This window comes from Lissotriton helveticus, chromosome 2_1 (genome assembly GCF_964261635.1).
Source record: "Lissotriton helveticus chromosome 2_1, aLisHel1.1, whole genome shotgun sequence".
NCBI lineage: Eukaryota > Metazoa > Chordata > Amphibia > Caudata > Salamandridae > Lissotriton > Lissotriton helveticus.
In genome coordinates, this window is record NC_136059.1 from 2,020,582,622 (window position 1) to 2,020,608,386 (window position 25,765).

At 44.5% G+C, this 25,765-nt stretch overlaps 1 protein-coding gene across 5 annotated transcripts in view; it reads left to right on the forward strand.

Annotated features, from left to right (window-relative positions):
* The window catches only part of GRIA2 (glutamate ionotropic receptor AMPA type subunit 2), a 512,702-nt gene that overhangs the window by 394,434 nt on the left and 92,503 nt on the right, over positions 1-25,765 (forward strand). For all 5 annotated transcript variants that reach the window (XM_078676989.1, XM_078676984.1, XM_078676985.1 and 2 more), the window contains exons 7-8: positions 8,357-8,524; positions 8,863-8,967. In XM_078676989.1, the coding sequence (XP_078533115.1) occupies positions 8,357-8,524; positions 8,863-8,967 (273 nt within the window). The remainder of the gene's footprint in view (positions 1-8,356; positions 8,525-8,862; positions 8,968-25,765) is intronic.

The following is a 25,765-nucleotide window of genomic DNA, read 5'->3' on the forward strand; positions in this document are numbered from 1 at the left end:
TTTTGCTTGCTCGTGGTCCTCAATGTCAAGTTGGCGACCGCGAGCGAGCAAAATGACATCCCGGCGAGACTTTTTCCTCGTTCGCAATCAGCAACATCAAGTTGCTGATCACGAGCATGGAAAATAAACCTCTAAGCGAGATTCTCAACACGGGGAGGTCAGGTTTCTTATTGCGAGTGTATGCTCGCGACAACTCGCGATAAGAAACTACCAGTCCGCGCTGAGAAAACTGCTGCTTGGGTGCAAATCTACTTAAGCGGCAGAAAACGACCTCTTGCACTGTGCAAGATGCCGTTTGCAGTGATTGCACAGTGCGGACAAGCATCCGGCACTGTGCAATCATTACGAACAGCATTTACAACCGCACTTCGGAGTTCACGTAGTGCTATGCATAGCTCGCGGAGTGCGAAGTGCACGCGAACTACGTCGAGGGTTAATTTGCCCAAATTGATGTGTGCAGCCAGGTACAGAGGATTTTTGTTTTCTGAACTGCTTTCTGGCCCTGACAACAGCTGTAGTGGTGTGGTCCAAGGGGTAGCCCAGGACAAATAGAGCTGGGGCATGGGCCCCATCTATCCCCCCAAGAGACGCTTGCACAAAGCACTCTCTTGCTTATGACCAAGGAGATGCATAAAGCCAGTCCATAACTTTTCTGATCAGGCCCTAGGGATCAGTGTTAAAAAATATGTTAACATATGTTATTTGTATATTTATTTGTTTGATTTGTAGAGGGTATGGCTGCCCGGGGGCTTCCCAGCGCTAAAGAGAATTCTGACAGTGAAGAGATGGACCAGCACCTGATTATTGTGGGAAGAGCCAGGTTTCAAATTTTTCCTGAAAATAATTTTGTTTGGGGCAGCTTGGATTTCCAGTGGGAGAGCATTCCATAGCTTGGGTGTCAAATGGGTAAAAGATCTACCGCCCCATCTGGCTCTTTAAATTCTGGTAGCCTTAAGGAGCTGTTGCTGGGAGGGTCTGAGATGTCTAGATGGGTGTGCCTAGATATCAGGTTCTTCACTTTTACGGGCCCAGAGTTATTGATAGCTTTACGAGCTATGCAGAGAGTTTTAAACTTAACTCTAGCCTCAATAGGAAGCCAATGGAGCTGTTTAAGTGCTTCCTTAGCAGAGATGCAGTTGGGGATTTTAAACAGGAGTCTGGCGGCCGCGTTTTGCACCACTTGCAGCCTCCTACTGACATATTTTGGTGAACCCAGATAAAGCAAGTTTCCATGGTCCAGACCTTAGATGAGGAGGGATTATATCACTGTCTTCCTCAGGTGATCAGGGATTACATCAATAATTTTCCCTAACATTTTAAGTAGGGCAAAACATGTCCCTGAGAGTTTCCTGGATTGACAATCCAGTGTTAGGTAGTCTTCCAGCCAAATTCCAAGTTTTTCATTTAGCCGGTTTAGAGATAGGAGGATCTCCCATACATTTGGGCCAATGTATCAGGGGTGAGTGGATGCTCGGATCTCCAAGCAGCATGAGCTACGTTTTCCCACCATTCAGATTCAAGCAACTGTGTGACATCCAATTTACCATTTTCTCCAGACAAGTGGGCAGTTGGTTACTGCTAGATTCTGAACCGTTAGAAAAAGACACCGCTAGCTGGTTGTCATCGACGTATGACACCACTGATATTGCATATTCCTGCACCACCTCAGCCGGCTGATGGACATAAACATTAAACAAAGTTGGACCTGGAAAAAGGCGAGCCACTCCAGGGCTTTTCCCCGAATTCCCACTTCTCCCAATCTCACTTTTAAGGCAGCATGATCTACAGTGTCAAAGGCGGCACTGAGGTCCAGCAGGAGGATGGCGGCAGAACGACCCTCATCAAGTGTCGATTTTAGCTCCTCAGTGACTGGCAGTAGAGCTGACTCGGTACTATGGGGCTCATTAGGATGGCGGACGGACTTGCGTCCGTCCGCCACCCTTGAGGAGGAGGGAACGTCCGCAGGGGCTGCGGCGTTCCCTCCGTGCTGATTAGGATGTGACCGCCAGGGTGGCGGTCACATCCTCTATCTTTAACATTGCGGCGGGTGAAGCTTCAAGCTGCACCCGCCGCAATGTTAAAAATGCATGTGTTACATTTACATGCACAAAGCGGCAGGCACCGCACGGTGCCTGCTGCTCTGTGCACGCAAATGCAGGGGGGTACCATAGGTACCCCCCATGTGCACCCCCCACCCCCCATTCACCCAGGGGACCCGCAACGGGCCCCCAAAGTGAATGTCCGTATGCTTTTCCATGGCGGAAAAGCCGCCGTGGAAAAGCATTTTTACACAAACATCATAATATGGCGGACGGTGTCTCATAGACACCGCCTGCCATGTTATAGCTTTTCCGCCGCGGTCGGAAGCCGACCTCGGCGGAAAAGCGGCGGACGGAATTCCAGACCCACCAGCCATCCTAATATGGCGGTGGGTCTTTGGAGGCTCCGCCGCGGTTTTTCCGCATCCTCCAGGCCGGCGGACACATCCGCCGGCCCGGAGGATGCGGAAAAACAGCAATCCTAATGAGGCCCTATATGTGGCTCGTAAGCCTATCTGAGAAGGATGGAAGATGCCATTAGACTCCAGGAAGTTAGATAGAGAGTAGTTGACCTGCTTCTCCAGGAGTTTGCCTAGGTATGTTAAAAGGAAAATGGGACGGAGATTACTCAAGATAGTAGGATCAAGATTAGGCTTATTTTCGAGTGGCTTGATAATAGTGTGCTTCCAAACATTTGGAACTAGAGTCAAATCTAGGGAAAGGTTGAGAAGTTCAGTCACCGAGGGTAAAAGAATATCCAGAGCATCCTCTAGGAGACGTGGGGGCACTAGGTCCAACGGGGGCCAGATTTGGTTGTCCTGATCAGGTGTCGGACCTTCTCTTCCTCTAATCTAGGGAAAAGGGCTAGTGAAGAGGAAGGGGACGATTTCACTATTATAGCAGTGGTAGGTTGCCTGTTTTTTGGGAATTGATCATGTAGTTCTGTCACCTTATTAGAGAAATCGTCTGCAATGTTGTTACATCTTTTAATAGAAGAGTGGAGGGCATTGGTATTTTCGGGTGGATTGGTCAATGTTTTTACTACTTTAATCAGTTCCTTAGGAGAGTTCGCTGCCCCGTTTTTTTTTATCTTCATAGAATATGGATTGGGCTTTCTTCACTTCATTATGGTATAATCTTATTAACAACTAGTAGTCAGATTTAAGGGAGGGGTCATAGTTTTTCCTCCAACCACTCCCTAATTGTTTGCAGTGTTTTTTCAGTGCAAGGAGCTGCTCATTATACCATGGGGTGATTTTGGAGTAAGGTTTGCTATTAAAAGTTATTTTCGGTGCACAGATGTTAGCAGATTGGGTAATCCAGTATTCCCAATGCTGACATTTCTCTTTCTATATTCCCGGAAAGAGTAGGGGAATTTTTCTTGAGGGTGGTCTGCCAAGTTTTAAGGTGCACTTTAGACCAACTCCTCTTGGTGATGCTATGTGCTAGGAATTTTTGCGCTTGCAGCGGCCTGAATAAGGTGACGATGATTAAAGAATGGTCTGACCAAGGTACAGGCGGTGGTTTAGAGACTATAAGCTGTGGGTCATTAGAAAAAATGAGATCCAGAATAAAGCTTTTCTCGTGGGTAGGCGAAGTTATCAGTTGGGTAAATTGCAATGCGTCCATATCTCATTGCAGCTGCCTAATGTGATAGGAATCAAGTTTATCTACATGAAAATTGAAGTCACCAAGAATTGCCAGTCGGGCCTTTCCCATTGTGAAACTGGATATGTAATCTGGTAATGCCTCTAAAAATCTGCTGCTAGTGCCTGGGGGCCTATAGATGAGTACTCCTGGGAATGTATGGGTAGTAGATAAGGCTATACGAAACAGGACACTTTCACAATCAGGGAGCGCGAAGCTGGATAAGGTGCATTTGTATTCATCTTTTAGAATGATTTACGATAGAGCAGGCACTTATCAGCCCCATCTTCCCGTTACCTTCTTTATAGGAATTTGCAAGCACTTGACTTGCCGAGCTAGTAAATATCCTATAACCACAAGTGAGACATGGAGCCATTGGGGAGGGTGCGTTGTCGATTCCTATATGGGAGGCACAGGTTTGATGTAGCTGTGGCCTAATTTCTAATAGCTGCTTCCTAGAGTATCGAAATGTACCTACGTTGCATGGACCAAAATGTCTGGCCTAATCCTGAGACTCTGTTTTTACATGCAGCTTGGAAGCACAATACCTTTTGTTTGACAAATGTGGCTGTATTTGTTATGACAGATATGTGACTGTTAAACAGCTGTTAAAACCAGCAGAGGCCCCGTGCCGGGAAACGTGTTTATAAAAAAATGCCAATCATCAAAGTTTACTGTTTTTTATCTTAAAATGCCAGAATTGGTGCACAGTTTGAATCAAACTAAAACAAAGTAAAACCTCAGATTCTGACCGCTAATGCTGAGACCATGAACCCTACCTTGAACGCCCTCCTAAAGGAGTCTCTGCGCCAGGTGATTGTTCCCACCTGCTGGAAAAATGCCAGGCTGATAGTACTGCTAAAAAGCCTTAGGCAGATAAGGCATGCAATCTAAGATGCAACAAATCAATGATTCAGCTGGGCAGTTAAAGCTTGGGGAAGAGGGATGCAACTGTGACTCTGGGAATCAGCTGGCATGATTAAGGCCAAGACGCAGGCAGCAGGGGGGAGCGTGCTAGCCGCACTGAGAGGCGGAAGTAGGATTTACATGTTAATATACCAGGAAAGTCTCTTCCATCATCAGTTTTTTCATTATTATTCAGTTTGCAGGTAGTGTGTTCATGACTACCCATCCCATGAAGTTAAATCCGCCATCATTGGAGGAAGGTAGGGTGGGCTGCCTCCAATGCTGGAGGATACAGTTTCACAATCCTTAGGGGGTTGGTATCCACTCGTGTTTGTGGGTTGTCAGATCAGGAAAGTCAGCGATATCATGCATAATATCTAGGAATGGGGTAGGATGGGGTGGTAAAGCCCAGTGAGGACGGAGCAGGGACCAAACATCCGTCCAATCAGTGGCGGCTCGCAGAGCAAGTGCTGCGGGTGGTGGGGCGGGGTGGTGGAGGGGCAGTGTAGGGGTGTTGTGGAATCGGACATACGATGGACAGGAGTAAAGTAAGTAATTCAATAAATAAGACTTTTTACCTTGCACTCGCTGCATCGCCAACTCAGCGATGCAGCGAGTGCAAGGTAAATAGTTGTATTTATTTAATTACTTACTTTACTTCTGTCTGTCGTATGTACAAGTCCACTACCCCCACCCTGTCCCTCCCCCACCCTGACCCACCGCCCGCAGCACTCCCTCTGTAAGCTGCTACTGTGTCCAATATCCTTTGTGCATTGGGCACGACTAACAAATGTGATACAGATTGCAGCAGACCACAGTGCAGCTCCAGCAATGGTCATGTGGCAAGAACTTGGCCCGTTTAAGCCTCCAAGGCAAGCAATACCAGTTGTCGGGTATTTTGAAGTGCAAGTGCTAGAGACAGCAAACCTCTTACAGTGCCTGAAACGGTGAGTCTAATGGGGGAGTGGGAGTGTTTTCCAAATCATGAGCCTCTCAGTGTGCTTTGGAGGGAATCACTAAGATCTGGTGGACTGCATTCATTTGAGCAGAGCTGTATATCCTGTTGTCAAATTTAAGGTGCAACTATCTAGTTTGACATAGGAAGCATCTGCATCCGCTACTGCTTTGCAGATGACCAGGGGCATAATGTTGGCCCCTGCACCTGTGGTGCATGGGTGTCCCCAACAGTTCTAGGGCCCCCAAACCTTTACTGGGGTCCCATTCAACCTAAGGCCAATGTATGTCTAGGAGATGTAGGAAACTCAGGGGCCTCTCATCACATTAGGCAGGGGTGGCTTATCATTTCTGTTATGCCACTGGAGATGGCATGCCTAGTTTCATTCCCTCTCACATTGAATTATGGTCTTGCATAAAAGTCTGAGGTGAAGTAACCACTCCGTACACTCAGCAGGGGTGGGTGTAACGCATGTAAATTCCGTGTAGTGTAATCATGTGGAATTACCAAAGAATACCGTGCAATTAAGCCTGAAGTATACAAGAGGAATAATTATGCGTTTAGCACAATTTCTTAGCGCAAAAATGTCCCCTCGCGTACAAAATATTTGAAATAGTGTTTAATTCAACAGAACATGAATAGGAAGGAGCTGCTCGGCCTTGCTAAATGTGCTCTTGGGGTAAGATTTTTCCAACCTACTACCAGCATTTAGCACTATTTTCTTAATGCAAAATATACCCATGCTTTCAAAATAGACTAAAGAATGCATTTAGCACCATGAAACAGCGCTAAATGCAGCTGAACATGGCTCACATGTCAATAAATGAGCTCTTGCAGTAGTATTTTTTATCCCGGCTTTCATCACATTTTGGACTCTCTGCTGGAGGTTGAGGTCTGATTAACATCTTTTTAAGTGTACCTGGGTTGGGTATTCTAGTTCTTTCCATTTTACTGTACTATTGCTTTGTGTTGTTATGTGAAGCACCTACATGCACTTTATGAGAATGTAATCTTGTAGCTAAGGCTACGTTACCAAAGGTGAGTTAGGTCTATTTCCACCCACTCTTAATTTACCTATTGTTTTAGCAGCTACAAGCTGGGGAGTGTACTTTCTGAAATTCACTTCTCTCCAGTTGTCCACATGAACTGCGACTGTGGAGTTTCCAAAATTCTTATCACATTTCCTTCCTTCCTATTATTACTACTGCTTCCACCACTAGTATTACTACTACTTCTACTCAAACTACTTCTACCACTACTACTTTCGCTATTTCTAATTATAATGTTACCACTACTAATGATAATAAATTAGTTAAGTTGCTTCCGTAATGCGTTTCCCCTTCAGTTCTCAGGATATCATTGACTGAGGTGGCTGATTCAATGAACATAGTGCTTTCAGTTGAAATGATGCTCTCTGTATGCCTGCAGCACAAGAAAGCACAGTGCTGGTGACTAATATGTGTTTAGTAACATACAGATCATGCTCTGTTGAAGTTCTAATTTAAAAAGCTTTTGAGGCATAAATGTGGCACTTAAATATATTTATGTTGTTAGCATAAACGTTATGTCTATTCCAATGAAGCATTCATACAAATAATTCAGATATGTGTGCAGAGGCAGACACATATAAGGGACCAAAAACTACAAATGGCCCAAGAGTGAGATTCTCTATCACACTTATTGCCTGTATCATGAGTGCAGAGGGTACCTGTCATTACCATGGGTCTCATAATGTGGCCGTTGGTGCTGTAGCCTCGTGAAAGCGAAATGATTTGTTCTCAAAGTAAATTGTAATTGATTATATTTATATAGCGCTTACTACCCCAGACGAGGCGTTGAAGCATTTTTTCAGTGAGCAGCATGCTACTCCAGAACTCAAAGAGGATTAGTGGTAAATTAGTATAGGGAGATATGAAATTAATTTGAGCTCTGGACATGTGAGTTTGTTATTTGGATTGAAAAGGTATAGTGGAGGGATAGAAGAGGGAAGGGTTTGCATATATATATAGTGCTTGCTACCCTTGATGAGCGGTTTTTCGACGGGTAGTACGCTACTCTGGTACCAAACAGGATTAGTGGTGAATTAGAATAGGGAGATAGGAAATTAATTTGAACGATGGACATGTTAGTCTGTTAGTTGGATTGGAAAAGATAGTGGAGGGATATAAGATGGAAGGGTCTAGAAAGTATTTTTTGTTTTTTTAGCTCATAGCCGTAGGAGGAGGTCTGGGATGAGTAAAGGGGAGGTGGAGGGGGGAAGACTTGGAGGGAAGGGTTTAAAAACGCCTTGTTTGGGATATCTGTTTACTAAAAGAGGTATGAGATGATGCAAGGAGGGGTAGAGGAGGGAAGAATCTAGGTACGGTTATTTCGGGGATCAATTAGTAGAATGGGTTTGGGATGAATCAGAGAGAGGAGGTAGAGAATATATTGAGTAATGTATAGGGTGAGATATAGGGTAGTGTATTGGAGATGTTTAATTAGAAGTAAATTAATAAATATAAATAACAGACCAGGCTGTAACAATACTTCCAGTGAAAGAGTAGCATACTGTTCAGTTTAGCCCACAGTGTATTTTTAAAGGGTTGCTACATTCTTTCTCAGCTTGGGTATCCAGTACAGGTTGTCTTTTTACTTTTCATTTTGGCACATAAACTTTTCATTCTATTATAAATTAAGGATTAAAAGTCGAATGGATGAGGAATAGATACTAAAAATAACCGATTCGTTTTGGATATATAGTAAAGTTTATCAGTGCTAGTCACCCTCCGCCGCCTTTCTAATGGTATGCTTTTTTGCCTTATTTCAGTACACTTCGGCTCTGACCTACGATGCTGTTCAAGTGATGACCGAAGCCTTCCGCAATCTGCGCAACCAACGAATTGAGATAACCAGACGCGGGAATGCTGGAGACTGTCTGGCCAATCCCGCGGTGCCTTGGGGTCATGGAGTAGAGATAGAAAGAGCTTTAAAGCAGGTATCGTCGTCTCCTTGAAAACATAAATCAGGAATTAATTAAAATACTCTCTCAAGATCTGTGACAATGCAAAATTATGATTTTCCCCGGCAGCAGGTTGCAATGAGTGCCCCAGTGGACTCCCATATCCCATAGAGATCCATAGCCCCTGAGGTTGAATGGTAATCCCCTGAACGGGGGGGGGGGGAGGTTGAGGATGCACCACAGGGTCTACCCTACGCCTCTGCTCAACATATTTTAGTAATGACGTAAGAACCATGATGCCTGGTGCACTGCACACATATTAAATGATTCAGCTCTTCTAACATAACCTTGCTTTTTCTTATTTCCTCCTGTAGGTTCAGGTTGATGGCCTTTCAGGGAACATAAAATTTGACCAGAATGGAAAACGAATTAACTATTCCATTAACATAATGGAACTGAAAAGCAGTGGTGTTCGAAGAGTAAGTATTTGTATTTCACATTACTTTGCATTTGCTTTGTCTATTCAAGTGACAGATATTTAAGCCTTTGGACATATGTATGGACTGTCAACACCAAAATCATGAAGCACTGTAGCTGTGGCCTGTGGTAAAACTGATGATTTGTGGTGTTAAGTTAACATAACTCCCTATATGTTCTGATCATTATTTTACTTGAAGGACATGAGGACGGTTATCTTTTGTGACGTTTGGAAGCGCGTATCAGCTTTCTACACCAAGCATCCACTTCACTTGTGCTAGGGGCCAAAACTCCTTTTACAAGGAAGTAGGCCTTGAAACCTTCTCTAAGGGTATTTTTGACAAGCCTCAGCTTTCCACTTTTATTTGTAATGAAGGTAATTTTCGTCGACGCTGTGCGTTTCTTTGTAAATATCTGTCATTTTAGTCACACGTTTCATCTTCGATATTGTAGTTTTTTAAATCATGGGAGTCGCCATCCTGAACGTCAATTCTCCAAAATACCAGGGGTAGCGGAAGTGAAATCATGTCTTTTGACCTTCAATTTCACTCACACACATGCTTACATATAAACACACTCACTCGCAAAGGTACACACATTTAAAAGCATTTTGGGGCATATTACCAACAAGTAGCGATAATTATCGCTAAATAGGCTTAGCGACGATTTTTTTATCGCTGCCTATCGCTGGATATGTTAACGGAGAAAACATGCTATTAGCAACGTTTTTCTCCATTGTGCTAAAATATCCAGTGATAGCGGCGAAATGCGTGAATATCGCTGAGAATACAGCGATATTCACGCATTAGCAACGAAATGCTCTTAGCCATGTTATCCACCTCCCATTGGATAGCATGGCTAAGAACTGGTCTGAGCAGGCGTTGGTTTTTGGCGATAGCGGGAATATTTCATCGCTACGCCTGCCTTGCTAATAGGCGATAGCGAGGTTAGCGACTTCTTTCAGTCGCTAACAGGTTGGGTACGCCCACTCTGCATGTCATTAGCGATAAATATCGCTGACATGCAAAGCGGGCCCCAAACCGCTCGCTATCGCCTAAAAGCTGTCGCTAACATCAGTTAGCGACAGCTTGCTAATAGACCGATAGAATTATCGGCGCTTAGGGGCGATAATTGCCTATCGGCACCCTTGGTAATATGCCCTTTTGTTTTTACTTACCTCAGCTGCCAGGGAAGACCGCATTTCAGCTAATTGTACTCCATGTTTTTATTACATTGATAGTGAGTAATGAAACACTATTCACTATTAATGTAGTAAAAAAGAAATTGAGAAAATAAAGAGAGAGGAGCTCCATCTGAAGGACGTGCTGCCATTGTGTTGCTTTTGATCATTAGGGGGGGGGGGGTTGGGCCCTTGACAAAAAACCACAATGGGCCTCTATTAATACTTTAAACAACAAAAGAATAGGTGGCTGCGTGATTTGAATTCACTTTATTTTGGAGAAAGGTCACTTCAATCAATAGGTATGGCCTTTGTAATCATTTTCCATTACTGCACAAACTATTCAAATTTGTTATGCATGGAAAAGAATATCACTTCTCATCTTATGCATAATTTATGAACATAAATACAAAACATAACTTGACTTAAATAAGTGCATTCACAAAACATATACAGGTGCATTAACAATACAAATACATTTCTGAACCAGTCATATAATTGGTATCCAGAGGGATATATTTGCTTAGCCGTCTTGGAATAAGCTGAGGGGTTCCAATACCATCTAATACGGTGCTAAAAAAATTGATTCAGAAGAGCCTTAATCTTTAACAATAGTGATGCGATTAGTATGGAATTTCCAATCTTTTGTATAACCAACGTGTTTTCATCATGACCAGGGCTGGTGAAATTGTTCATATTGATTTGCGATTCAGCGTTAGAACCATTCACCAAGCATGTTGACTGTTTCTTAAAACCATTTCTTAGGAATGTCCCTTCATACCACAGAGATATAATAGATTTTATCAACAAAATAGAAGAACAACAATGCTTCATAGAAAATCATTGGTTGGTGTCATTTCATGTAGTATCTTTATACACACACTCCTCAAGAAGAAGGATTGGAAGCTACGGAAGTCTTTTTGGATATACATCCTTGACCTCACAGAGTCCCCACTGCATTTATACTCAAGTTAGCTACTCTAGCACTGAAAAGAAACTATTTCAGATTTGAAGATGATTTCTTCCTACACATATAAAGGACTGCTATGGGGTGTCCCATTGTGCCGGAGATCGCTGTCCTCTTCATCGTTTTATTCGAAAAGTAATTCATCGATAATATTAACCCATTTTCAAATCAGATTTCCCAATGGTTGAGATATATCGCTGATGTGTAGTGCTTGTGGAAGGGCAATGACGAACAACTCATAGCATTTCATGATTGGCTGAACCATAGAAGTCCTAACATACAATTCAGTATGACAAAAAGCAAATCGTCCCTGACTTTATTGGATGTTGAAGTGATAGTGTCTGACAACACACTTCACACAATTCTACACAAAAAAACCCACAGATAAAAACAAAGCTTTGCAATTACAGAAGTTTCCATCCAAGAATCTACGGGGCAACGTCCCGTATGGGTAATTTTTACCTGTTCGCAGGAATTGTATCAAAGAGATGATTATTTCCTGCATGCGCAAATCCTACAAAACAAATTGACAGAGCGGGGCTACCCATGTAAACTTCTGAAACATTCCATGAAACGGGTCTGGTTTGCACCACAATAGACTACTTACTAAAAAATCAAAGGAACCACTCAATAAATTGGTCTGCGTATCAGCATATTGTCCCTATACTAACAACTTCAAGAAAATAATATGCAAAAATTGGCATCTGATCTTGAACTCCGCATGTGGATTTGATCTTCCTTTGTTTGCAATGAAGAAAAATGCAAGTTTTGGGTCCCAAGTTGTGCGAGCAATTTTCAACCAACAAAAGAAAAAAGCAATCTCTTCTCTAGATGGAACCTAAAGCCGGTACAGAGTCACCACAAATGTGGCAATTGTGTTGCATGCAGCCAGGCAATTGAAGGAAGAACTTTTATAAATGGCAAGATCCAATGGATACAAAATGAATTTTCCAACTGTCGGACTAAAAATTTATTGTATGCAGTGATCTGCTCATGGAAAAAGATCTACATTGGAAAAACTAATAAGGAAAATAAAACACCACATTGTCTAACACAAGCCATGAATTAGAACAAATACCACTTCTGCACCGATGGTAAATCATTTTAACGAAATGGGACACTGAAATAGAATTGCAATGGAACGTGCTGAGTGTTACCCAGTTCGATGACAGAGAAGGTGACATCGAAATGAATTTATTAAGGAAAGAAGCATATTTAATTCTGAAGTTTAATACAGTCAGCAGAGAGGTTTGAATGAGATGTCTTAACTGAATAAGTTATAGAATAAACAATTGTGGAAATATCTTCCAGGCTTCGGCTGAATGATACGCTTCATCTACCAGAATGCACATGGTCATAAACTTTGTGATTGACTAATTAGGTCTGCCTTTATTTACCAGAGAGAATGAGACCGCCACCAGGGAGAAACACCGGAAGCATAACGGAAGAGTCTGATGTTGAAATCTTCAAAGTACGTTTGCTGTCTTTGTCAGAAAAGCTTTCAAAAGAAAAAAGAATAGTCTACACTCGCGATTGATTTGCCCGTGCTGGGACCGCCTCACATTGAAAATTAACACAACTGTTCTCATTTGTCAGGCGGTCCTAATGGGAGTTAAACTTACGCAGCATAGTTTACAAAGCGTTTGGGTTTACTTAGTTTATAACCAGATAATGCCCCCAGCAGTAACAACACATTAATAGAGGTTCCTACCATTTGTGTTTTTCAGTCGTGGGGACATTCTTACCTTGCAACAACCTAAACGAATATTGAACTCAGCAGTGGCCATAATGTATCGCTAATGAATATGACCTTCCATGACACCTTAAGGTAAAAGCTCAGTATGGATAATAAAAGCCTTTTCCACTTGTGGTTTTCAGACAAAGGACATTCTTGTCTTGCAACAAAGTAACTCAATTTTAAACTCTGCAACGGCCACAAGTTACACTCCTGAATATGTCATTCTGTGATGGCTTAAGGTAAAATCTCAATATGGATGCTATGTCGGCTAAGACTGTCACTAATAGAGATGTATTAAAAGATAGAAGATAGTTATACACATTTGTTTATATTCACTTTCAGATACAATTTTTACCAGCTCTGGTCCTGAGGAGAACCCTCAACAATTAGCAGTTCGAAACACATTGGTGATACAAAAGATTGGGGATTCCATACTAATTTCATCAATATGGATAGAGATTAAGATTATTTTGAATAAAAAATGTTAGTACCATATTAGATGGTGTTGGAAGTGGAACCCCTCTGCTTATTCCAAGAGGTCTAAGCAAATATATCCCTCTGGATATCCATTATATGACTAGTTGAGCAATTTATTGTTATTGTTAATGCACCTGTATATGTTTTGTGAATGCACTTACTTATGTCAAGCTATGTTTTGTATTTATGTTGATGAATCATGCATAAGATGAGAGGTGATATTCTTGTCTATGCATAACAAATTCTAATAATTTGTGCAGTAATGGAATATGATTTCAAAGGCCATGCATATTGATTAATGTTACACTTGGCACTTTTGGCTGGTTCACCCCTGAACTTTTTGCCTAGAGCTCTGACAAAGAGGTAGTGATTTTAGGCCTTTGCGCACTTTAGCACTGTGGCCCAGTGTAGAGTGTGTGCGCTCTCTGAGTGCATGTGGTGAGATTGGCCTGCCCTCCCATAGAAATGCATGGGGGATATGTGACAACCATGTCTTATAACCAGTGTTTCTTTTAGAATATCTGGAAGTTATAACTAGCTTAATTATTGTAAAGGTGACAACCATGTCTCATAACCAGTGTTTCCTTTAGAATATCTGGAAACTGCAATTAGCTTCATTATTGTAAAGACTATTTCTTTTTGCACTTTACAAGAAGATGGTATTTTTGTCAATTTCTTTGTGTGGCTATATTTATATGGAACAATATTTGTGAAGGTTTTTCCAAACATATGACTTTAACATTGTATGTATATGTGTTTTTTTAACATAATTTGATATCAATGACACACTTTGAGACAAAAAAAAGAAATAAAAAGATCTATTTTTGTAATATATATGTGTGAAGTATATTTATGTTTGGACATCTGTGATACAATTGTTGCACAGATGAATATGTAACACTTTTGCCCAGTGCTGTCCTTTTTCCAATTAAATGGGGGGTATGTGTGTCCATGGTAATTCCTGGCATGAGAGGAGTGCAGGGGCAAGTTTAGTATGCATGAACTCCTGAGGATGAATGCTGCACAACGGTGTGCGCAGATTTATGGTGACTGGTGGAGAAATGCCACTTTTAGAGTTCTGTGTACTGTGTGTCTGTCTGCCTGATGTGAATTGCATGTCTGGCTTGTGATTGACTGATTTTGAAATCTTCAAAGTAAGTTTGAGAGGTGTGGTTGGCTCCAGGAGCCAGGGGGAGTCTGCCCAGTGGTGAATAGGGAGATCTGCATGTAGATGGGAGGGAGGAGTTGCACCTGGCACCTGAATAGGACTGTGCCTTCCCTCCACAATGCCGGCTCCGCTCCCTGTGGTGCATCTAATCCCTGAGCCCTCATCTGCCAAAGGAGAGAGGAACTGAGCAAAACAAAGAGCTGCAAAGCTCCCCTAAACCAGTTCTGACTAGTATCACCCAAGCCCTGTGCTGTGGCACAAATGGATTTACTAATATAAATATAGGGGCTGTGACCCCATGAAAATGTTCAGTGTTCCTGTTCTGTTCCTGACGGAGGGGGCTTGCTGCTGCTGGGGCCCAGGAGGGAGCGCCATGGGGGCTGCCTCCCTGCTGGAGGGTCCTGTGTGCTGGCCCCTGGGCCCGCTATATCCCTGAACCTCTCCTGGACTTTTGCTGTGGAGCTGTGGCTCCTGAATCGTGTGCGTTATTTTGTCCTCAGGAGGAGTGCTTCTTTGCCCACTTGCAGCGCTGGGCTGCGATCGTGTTGGGAGGGAATCCCAGGCATAGGGATTCCCTCCTTTATGCCTTAATGGCGGGTGCCCACCCCGCATTTGGCTAATATCGCAGGTGCCCACCATGCATTCACCTGCTGCTTCGTGGGTGCCCACCCCACATGGCTGCTGTATATTTTTGTGGGATTAGCGGGTGCCCACCCCGCTTTATATTGTTAATCAGGAGGGAGCCTACCCCTCAGTGTCCACTTCCGCTTTTATTTTAAAGCAGGAGCCCACCCCGCATCCCACCGCCGTGGCCGGAGGATGAGAAGGAAGTCACGCAGTACGATGCCTGAAGAGGGGCGAGACTTCCGCCTCACCAAAGGAAGTCCCGCTCGCCCGGAGATGCGAGGAAGAGAAGCGGTGTCGAGCGGGGCTCCCGTATGCCGATGAGAGCCTCGCCGGATGTGCAGAAAAGTCCCGGTTCCCAGGAGGGGGCCCAGGAGAAGAGGAGACCGTGAGGAAGTGCCAGAGTTCGCCCCAGTCCCCGAGGAGAGAGCCGGTGAGTTTAGATGGCTGGGGGGGCCGAGACCAGATGGAGGCACATGGAGGAGCCCAGTGATTGGGGCTCCCCCATACCCGAATAGTGCCATTGACTTGTGGGGACACTTTTGTCAAAAATGCTGCAGTGCAGCCCCGAGGGCACGGATGTGCCCGGCGCTCCCCTTCACTTATTTCTTTCAGCTGCCCTGCTTGCAGAGGGCAGCTGCACGAGGGGGCAAGTTCTTTTGGGGGCATATTTGTTTTAGTGCCAGTGTGCCCGAATGTGGGGCCTGATTTGTTTACCAGGGCCCTTGTTCCTACCAGTTTGGCCAGTCCTACAGCTGCCCCGCTTGCTAGAAGGCAGGTATAATTATTTTTAGGGCCCCAAGGTGCCCGAGCCGGCATTTTGTTAATCCTCAGATGCACCACACCAGCGAGGGCAGCTGCAACGTTTAGCACAATTGTTCAGAGGGCACAATGAGTGCCAGGCCTTCCTTAGGTTTACAGCTGCGCTTAGTGCCAGCTGCACCGTTTAGGCTATTCTTTCTTTGGGGGCATGTGTTGAGTTAGGAGTGAGACGCACCCCCTGGCCCCATATCTTTCCAAACTGCCCAGCAAGTAGTTGGCAGCTGCTACGTTTAGGTTTGCGCAATGGCGCACCTGGACTTCTGCTGCATTAGCAGCGCACCCTGACATTATGGAAACGGGGCATTTAAGCCCCTTTTTGAGATGGCCTGTTGGCCAGGGGGACTGTTGAGTTTATAGGGCGCCAGGCCCTAATGTGATTATGTGGTGCTAGGAAATGTAATATAAGTACTATGTTTTATGCACCCTGTGTTATACCTCTAAATGTGTTTTTTTATGATTATGAGGTTGTTTTGCATATTATGGTTTATGCTAGTGAGATTATGTTTCACTGTGTGATTTATGCCCCTAATGTGAGTTATGCTTCGGAGGTTTGGGTCTAATGTGTTTAGACTTATGAGAGGACTGCATAAGGTGTTTATGCTGGTGAGGTTGGCGCAGAATGTAATTTGTGCCTGATGTGATACTGTGCATAATGTAGTTTATGTTACAGGCTGATGCTAGGTACAGTGATTACCAGTGGTTACTGGTTGTACGTTTATGATATGTTTTGCTTTTGCTAAGTTCACTTTGTGATGGTTCTGACAGTGGTTTAGTGGGCCCTGTCAGGTGTAAATAATCACTTGTAGATATGACCCAGTGCCAGGTGGCACCATGTATATTATGTGTTTACTATTCCAATGTGTTATGAGAATACAAAGGCTATTTTTGATATAACCTTGTGTGGACTTCCTTTTGTAGTGTGCCTGGGATGTTGTTGCTGTGTGCTTGTGCAACTACTTTACACATCGCCACCGGGAAAAGCCTGACTGCTCGTGCCAAGCTACCAAGGGGGTGAGCAGGGGTTATCTTTGGCGTGTAACTCCCTTGCCCTGACTAGAGTGGTGGTCTCTGCCTGGCTTTGGCGCAAGCCTTAGCCAACCAGAGATCCCATTTCTAACAATTAACATGATCTTTCTCCAAAGTAAAGTGAATTCAAATCACGCAGTCACCTATTATTTTGTTGTTGAAAGCCATTGAGTTCCTAGCACTGATTTTCTCACCTCAGAAGCCAGGGGTCACTTAGACAGTGCCAGGGGTTGAAAGGAAGAATCCAGGGGTCGCATCCGAGAACCCTGGTGACCCCTAAATGACGTCCATGGTCACCATTACCCTAGTAATTAGTACACATTTTATCAACCTTACAATTATGAAAGGATAGATTCTCCTTTATTTTGCTCTAACTTTTCACCTAAGCTTACGCACAGATCCCAGCAAAGTAGAACTCTCAGATATCTTAATCATGTGTCCTATTTAAAGATTAGCAAATGGGATACTTCATGGTAAACATGACGAATAGCCTGTTTCCTGAACTACAAATACATTATAGCCTATGACACTTATAATATGGTGCACAGGATATCTGTCACATTCTGATGGCGTATTCCATCTACCAAACTCAAAATACCCTGCTTGACAGTTTCCTTATTTCGATTCTACCAACCCTTCTAGTCAAAACCGTTGTTGCATGAACGCTTCAATACAAAGAATCTATTCCTCTGTTCACCTGCCCATTTGTGTGGGTTTTACTACATTCCGGTATTTTTCATATTGTGTGCACTGTTGATTTCCGGGGAGTGGTAGTAGCTACACCATCTACACCTGCAGTTTTGTAGGCTTATTATTCATCTTAAGTGCACTGTCAACTGGATAAATTTGGTAGTTGCAGCTCAGCCTTCTTGGTTAGATTATTAATTGCGTTGTCTTCCCAGACTTGACATTGAGCTCACAACCGGTAATCCTAGGCTGAGCTCAGATTTTCCATGTTGATCTAGTCCTTTCTCCTTTGCAATTCCTATCCTGGCCTCCTCCCCTGCATCCTGACTCTTGAAAAAAAATATGGCCCTTCTCTATACCTGAAAGGTCTATCCCCCAGTATGCCCATGCAAAATATAACAAGAAAAGGCCTATTTTCGATACAGACATTGCAGTTTTGTCTTGTCAAATAGAATAGCAAAGGGCCTTACACTTGTCACTTTATACCTTACACACTGGTCTTTCCAAACATAAATCTGCATCTTTTATCTACCCAATTTCACACTTCAGTGAAACCCATAGGCTATGATTGATAGTTTGACTTATAGGTAGCCACTTCTTCAGAGACCACAACTCCATCTCTAGGTGATTCCCTACACTGTTATAACTACATTGGTTTTCGCAAGCTTTGACTCTTACTGGGTGCAGCTCCATCGCTCTTTGTTGGATCTCATAGCCTCTTTTACTTGCTATTGGTTTTCCATAAGCTGTGTCTTCCACATTGTAACTCAGATACGTCTGAATGGAATACACAGCCATATTAAGCACAGGTGCTTTTTGCGTGCTGTATCTGCTGCTTGATACATATCAATCAGTCCTGGTTGAACCTAAAACATTTGATAAGTCTGGTGGCTTATAAGATACAGAATGCACCATGATTTGGAACCTTCAGAGCTGTGTGGACCACATAGGCTTGGACGTTTCTGTTGCTTTTTAGGAGGTTGGTCTTCAACAGTTTTCACTTCAGTTAATACTGAGTGATAAACACATTGTTCTGAATGCTCCAGTTTTTAAGGAGACTTTATCTTCCAAAGGTAGTGCCTCCATCATCTTGTGAACCCAAAGGCTCTTTTAATTCATATGGTTTTGAGAATTGGGATATTCTATGGTTTACAGTCCTATCTCTCCGCAGTGACTCTTTAAACTCTCATAACTCTTGAGATTTATTTAAATGAGTTTTCCACAAGTTGTAGCTCCACCACACCTAGTGAATCCGTTAGCCTTTTATGTCTCTGTAGATGTTTAGGAAGCTGTGTCCCTTCAGGTAGCATCGTTATCACTAGTGGACTAAATATTCTTTCAGAACAGGTATTTATGAGTTAGGACTTTCCCTGGGGTGCATCTTTATTGCTTTGCAGGCTGCATACTCTTTGATAATCATAGTGATTTTAAAAAATGGTGTCTTCTTGGGTTGCACCTTTGCCACTCCTGGATGAACCTGATAGTCTTTAATTACTAACTGCGATCAAGTTCCATTGCTCGGTGGACCACATAGGTATTTTTTATTCCAGTGGTTTTTTAGGAAGTGTAATCTTGAATGGTTTAATAACCTCAATGCTAGGTGGACAACTTTGCTTCTGATAACTTGTTAGAGACTACACTCTTCCTCACTGTGCCATCCACTTAAGTAGCCATCTAACCATGGCTCAGGCATGCCAAAACAGAGATTGTCTATGTAGTTTGCACTACCATTTTGACCTGGCAAGATAAACCTCTTGCCAGGCATAAACCATCCCTTTTTATTTATATAGGTCACTCCTACGGTAGGCCTTGGGTAACCCAGAGAGCAGGGTGTAATGTATTTAAGAGTCAGGATATGTACCTTTAAGTTGTATATGCCCTGGTAGTGAAAAACTCGTAAATTGATTTTTCACTACTGCAAGGCCTATCTCTCCCTTTGGAAAATATTAGGATTCACTTATTACAAATATTAAGTGTAATTCCCAATTGTGAAGCAATATATTGTTCAAGTTTGGCGACTCTGGACTCACAATTTAAAATCACAACTTATGGTGAAGTTGGATTTTAAATTGCAGTTCTGAAAACGCCACTTTTAAAACGTTGGCATTGTCTTACTTTACCCATTTTGTGCATTCTGTCTGTCTCTATTCCATCTGAGTTGGGTGGCAGCTGGGCTTTGTGTATACCCTCTAGACAGCCACACACAAAGGGAGCTTAGATGTGACTTGATGGGCCGTCCTGGTAGATGGGAGGGTGGAGCTGGGCATAGCCTCACACTTACACGTGAACAGGCTGTGTCCTGTCAACATACCAAGGGCTTCATACCCCAATGTAGTGAGTCTGGAGCCAGGGCAGGAAGGGATGACCTCTATGCACTTCAAAGCCTTCTTTGAAGTCTTCCTCACTTCAAAGGCACAACTGGGTATAGTCATGGACCTCTGACACCATGACTTCAGTACACTCTGGACCCGTGGCGACTCTGCCAGGAAGAAGAACTGCTGTGCTGTTGAAAGACTGTCACTTTGCTGGACTACTGCTTTGCTGGACTCCTGCCTTGCTGTGCTTCCATCCTGCCTGCTGTTCCCCTGACTGGGTAAGAAGGACTGGACCTGCATCACTTGAACCCAGAGTGACTCCTAGGGCTTGCTGCCTTGCCTTATGATTGAAGTTTCGAGGACATAAAATACTTCCAACTCAACTGCCCCGTACCTGATCTTTGCTATCTGTGAGTCTGCTCTGCCAAGCGGTGCTACCCCGGATCTGGACCCTTGAAAGTGAGACCTAAGGTGCTTCTCAAGCATACCCACACATTTTAATTGCAACTGCTGCCTTTTTACCATTGTGGGGTAAAGAACAGGTGCATCTTCTCTATTTGCGTGAATCAGAACAGCGTATCCTCATCGTTGTGTGGAGTGGACCCGGTCCATCATCCTTTAAACCAGTGCATCACCCTTGGAGTTGAAGCATCCTCTGCTATAAAAGTAGAACTTATGCATTGCATTCAGGACTAGAGTATTGCCCTCGGAACTGATGCATGGCTGCCTTTGCATGGAGGAAACCGACACATCTCCATCTGTTGCGAGATCGGACCCAAATCATCAGCTCGGCTGCATCCCTCATCTTCCTTGATGACGTAAACGAGGATCAAGGTACTTTTGTTTAGCGGGACCAAGTGGGTCCCTGTATCTGGACTGTGCCCCATCATGGTCGGCCTGGAATTTTGACTTTGCCCCAGTCCAGCTTGAGCAGAAATCTCAAATAGGTCCTTATTGTATCTAAGCCTTATTTTAAAGTTTTTTCTTTGAAAATTCATATGGCAAGTTCTACCTATTAGATTTGTGGTTTTTGGTCCTGTATTGAAAAAATTATTCTCTATTTTTCTAACCTGGTGTGGGGTCTTTTTGTGGTGTTATCACTGTGAATTTGTTTGAAGTGTTGCACAAGTACTTTACATATTGCCTCTTAAGTTAAGCCTGACTGCTCTGTGCCAAGATACCAGAGGGTGAGCACAGGATAATTTAGAGTGTGTCCTGACTTACCCTGACTAGGATAGTGGTTCCTACTTAGACAGGGTGCATACCTCTGTCAACCAGACATCCAGTTTCTAACATTGGTGGCAGCGGTGGGATAGGACTTGTGCTTATGCAATGCCATACAATAACTTGGTGTACACTGCCCATCCACATACAAGACCCTTACAATTTTTTTACAGTTCTTCCTGATCAGCATTTTTGATTTGTTCCTAAATCATGTGTCTGACTGCTGGACCTACAACTGCATCTGCTAAGATGGGATTTGAGCTGACCAACCTAAAGGTTTAGACTGTGCCCTAGATCAAGGACTTCTGGAAGGAAGTGGGACTTCCTACCAAGAGCACCACCAGGAAGGTGGAGCTGCAAAATGCATTGAGGACCTGGCAGAAGCTCACACAGCACTGGGTGACACCACAGGAGAGGATGATGGGATGGAGGATAATCCCTTTGAGTAACCACCTGCAAAGGGTGACCCCTAAACTAGAGCTTCCAGCAAGGGGATGAAGCAGTGTCTCTTTCCACCACCTGTCCCCAGAGGAACTGGAGGAGAAGAGGGAAGAGAAAGAGTTCAAATTGCAGATGGCAAAATTAAAAATGAAGGCTGAGAAAAAGAAGAGGGACCTGGAAGACAAAAAGGCTGAAAGGGCCCTGGAGAAAAGAAAATTGTTGTTGGCTTATAAACTGAGTCTAAAAAACAGTTGGGCATCAACACCAGACAGGCAGATTCTAGCAAAGATGGTGGCAGCATACATGCAGCACCCAATGGAGAGAAAAAGATTTGCACACCCAAGGATTTGCTGCCCAGGTATGTGGTGGGAGATGACATTGATAAATTATTTTCTTATGAGGATGCACTGAAGGTTCGTGGGGTTTCTGAGGAGCACTGGGGTGGTGGTCTGTGGAAACACATGCCAACACTTGAGAGGGACACACTACTAATACTAGAGGTTGGGGACCAAGCCTAGTATACCCTTATGAAGGCCATTTTGACTCCCAAATTTAATTTAGGCTTACCCCTGAAAAATATTGCCAAAGATTCAAAGACAGCCAGAAGCTCCCCAATCCATCCAGGCTAGATTTTGTTGATTACTGTAGTAAGGCACTGAATGGTTACATGAGTATTAGCATGGCTAGTGATTTTAATGGGCTGCACCATTTAATCATGAGAGAGCACATGTTCAACATGTGTTTTCCTTAGTTGTGCCAGCATCTAGCAGACAGTAATCTGACTGACTCCAGGAATCTTTCTCAGGAGGCTGACCTCTGGGCTAGCACCACAGCATCCAAAAAGGTATCAGGGGTGGGGGGGGGGGGCGACTCCCATAAAGCTGGCCAGGGATTACCAACAGAAGAAAGAGGAGGGAGAAAAACTTAAACATAAGGTGTCCTCTAAAGGCCCACCAAAAATCCCAAGAGAGTAGTGGCAGCCAGTCCCAGTCTGATCCTAACAAGATGGGGTTCTTTAATCATAAGATAGGGAGGTGTGTACCTTAATGTACTGAGTACTATTGGTATGGGCACTCCAAGGGCTTCAAATGTCCCAAAAGGACACAGCCCCCGACCGGGGGGCAGACACCTATGTTGACGAGTGTAGTGCTCTGGGAGGAGGTAGTCCCAGTTAGCTTGTGGTGACACACAGAGGTAACCCTATCTTCCTTGGGGCATAGAGAAATGGTGCCAAAAGCCTCCATGCCGACAAATACTTCATAGTATACGCAGCTGGTCACTGTTAATGGGTAACGGGCGGAGGCTCTGCGAGATTCAGGAGCCAGCATGACAACTGTCAAGTGTTAGCTGGTGTCTGCAGAGCTGTTCCTAATAAACACATACTACCAAGTCGTAGTCGTCGACAATCGTGAGAGCCATCTGCCGGTGGCTCTGGTTCCCTTTGAGCGGGGGGTCTCAGGTCCTCTGAAAGTTGTTTTGAGCCCTTCCATGCATGTTGATTGTGTGCCAGCCAACGACCTGGAGCATACTGCCTGGAGGGAGGTGGGGCTCAGGTCTCACTTCTAGATGATGGGATTGCCTGAGTGGATCTGTATCACCACACGGTCCATGGCTGCCTAGGTAGGGGGTCAAGGTTATCTGGAGCATGGAACAATGGCCCAGACAGCCACAGAGAGGGACAAGAGGTGTGGGAAGCCAGTTGCTGATGTTTCCGTGGTAGAGGTTGACAGAGTCCATGAGGAGGAGTGCCCGAGTGAGCAGAGAGGACATTGCTGCCCTAGGTGACCTTCCTGAGCTTGCCAGCTGGCAAGTTGAGGATGGGCCCACCAGGAAGGAATTCTACCAAGTGCAGAAAGAGTGTCCTACTCTTGAGGGCTTGAGGTGACGGCAGCCCATGCACCTGATGAAACCTCTGGGAATCACCTGATCTACTGGGAGAATAATCCCCTTTATGATGAGCCTAAGGGTCCTAGTGCTGGGGCAGCCCATGGGCTGGTGGTACCCCAGTGATACTGGGCCTTCCTATTGGATTTGGCTCATGACCCAGGCAGGGCATTTAGGACAAGACGAGGCTTGTTTCCCACTTCTATTGGCCCAGACTAAAGACAGCCTCAGATGCATTCTACAGGTCCTGTGCCCCCTGTCAGGCCAGTATGAAAACAGGGAAAAAGTAAAAAGCTCCCATGATCCCGCTACCAGTTGTTGGCAACCCCTTTGAGAGGGTAGGCCTCAATGTAATTGGACCCTTGGATCCCAAGGCAGCCCTAGGCAACAGATTTGTCCTGGTCTTGGTGTACCATCCCACCCACTACCCAGAGGCCATCCGTCTGCAGTAAGTGACTGCACATTGGTAGGTAGAGGTCTGATGGTGATCTTTACCTGTGTTGGGGTTCCCAAGGAGCTAGGGGGAATATTATCAAGGACAGGCGATACATTATCGCCGCTTTTATCAGCAGGAAACTGCCAATAAAGAGGCGATAATGGCCTTGATAATATGCTCTATGAATTCCAATCGAAGCCCATGTTAGATGTGTTCACATCTAACATGGGCTTATCGCCTCTTTATTGGCAGTTTCCTGCTGATAAAAGCGGCGATAATGTATCGCCTGTCCTTGATAATATGCCCCTTGATTCTGACAGAGGCACTAACTTCAGATCTGCATAGATGAAGTCCATGTGGAGTGAGTGAAGTGTAACTTACAAGTTTACCACACCCTATCACCCTCAAACCAATGATCTTATAGAGAGATTCAACAAGATCTTGAATGGTATGTTTATAGGTCTCTCTAAGTCCATGAGACATAAGTGGGATGTACTTTTCCCATGCCTTCTTCTCTCTACAGGGAGGTGCCACAGAAAGGAGTAGGCTTCAGCCCATTTGATCTCTTCTTTGGCCACCCTATCAGGGGACCTCTGAGCATTGTGATAGAGGGGTAGACAAAAGCTCCCAAGGATGTGGTCAGCTACATGCTGGCCCTATGCAACCAGATGCATCGCTTCTGGATGAAGGCCAAAAGCAACCTAGAGGTCGGCCAAGAAGTCATGGGACTCTGGTATGACCAGAAAGCCACTCTGGTGGAGTTTAAGCCTGGCCAGAAATTGTGGGTTATGGAACCAGTAGGGCCCAGGGCTCTCCAGGACGTCTGGACTGGCCCATACCAAGTCAAGAAATATAAGAGGGAGACAACCTACTTGGTGGATCTCCATACCCATAGAAACCCCCTAAGAATGCTCCATGTAAACAGACGTAAGCCTCGCTCTGTGAGGTCCTTGGTGTGCATGCTCCTTGTGAAAGATGAGGGAGTGGGATAGGAGTGTGAACCTCTTCCTGACCTCTTCTCTGCACAGGAACACCGAAGGTCAGTGGAGGGTGTCAACGTCTCTTCCACCCTGAACCTCGAACAGCAGAGGGATTATTACCAGTTGCTGGGACAGTTTGCCACACTGTTCTCACCCATCCTTGAGCTCATACATCTGTGCGTCAATGATGTTGAGACTGGGGACAGCCCCCTGTAAAGAACAAAATATACATGTTGTCAGACAGGGTGAGAGCAAGCATCGATGAGGTAATCCCTAAGATGGTGGCATTAGGGGCGATTGAGCCCTCCAATAGTCCATGTTTGAGCCCTGTTGTGTTGGAACCAAAGACTGACCTACAGGGCACCACACCAGAACTTCGGGTCTGCCTAGATTACAGGGGACTCAACTCACTCACCAGGGCTAATGCACACACTAGCCTCTGAGCAGGATGAGCTGATCGACAGGCTGAACGCTGGCAAATTCCTCAATACCTTTGATTTTACATCAGTTTACTGGCAGATTGCTCTGACTGATGGGGCCAAAGAGAGGTCAGCATTTTCAAACCCAGAGGGCCACTTCCATTTCGGGTAATGTCCACCAGATTTAAATATGCCCCAGCTACCTTTCAAATGTTGGTTAACAGGGTCCTGGCTGGTAAGGAGGCCTTTTGTGCCACCTACCTAGATGACATTGCTGTCTATAGTTCCAGCCAGGAGGAACACCTGCATCACCTCCACAAGGTGCTTCAGGCCCTGCAACAGCAGGCCTGAGCATCAAGCCCAGAATTTGCCAGATTAGGCAGGGTTCTGTGGTGTACCTGGGTAACCTGGT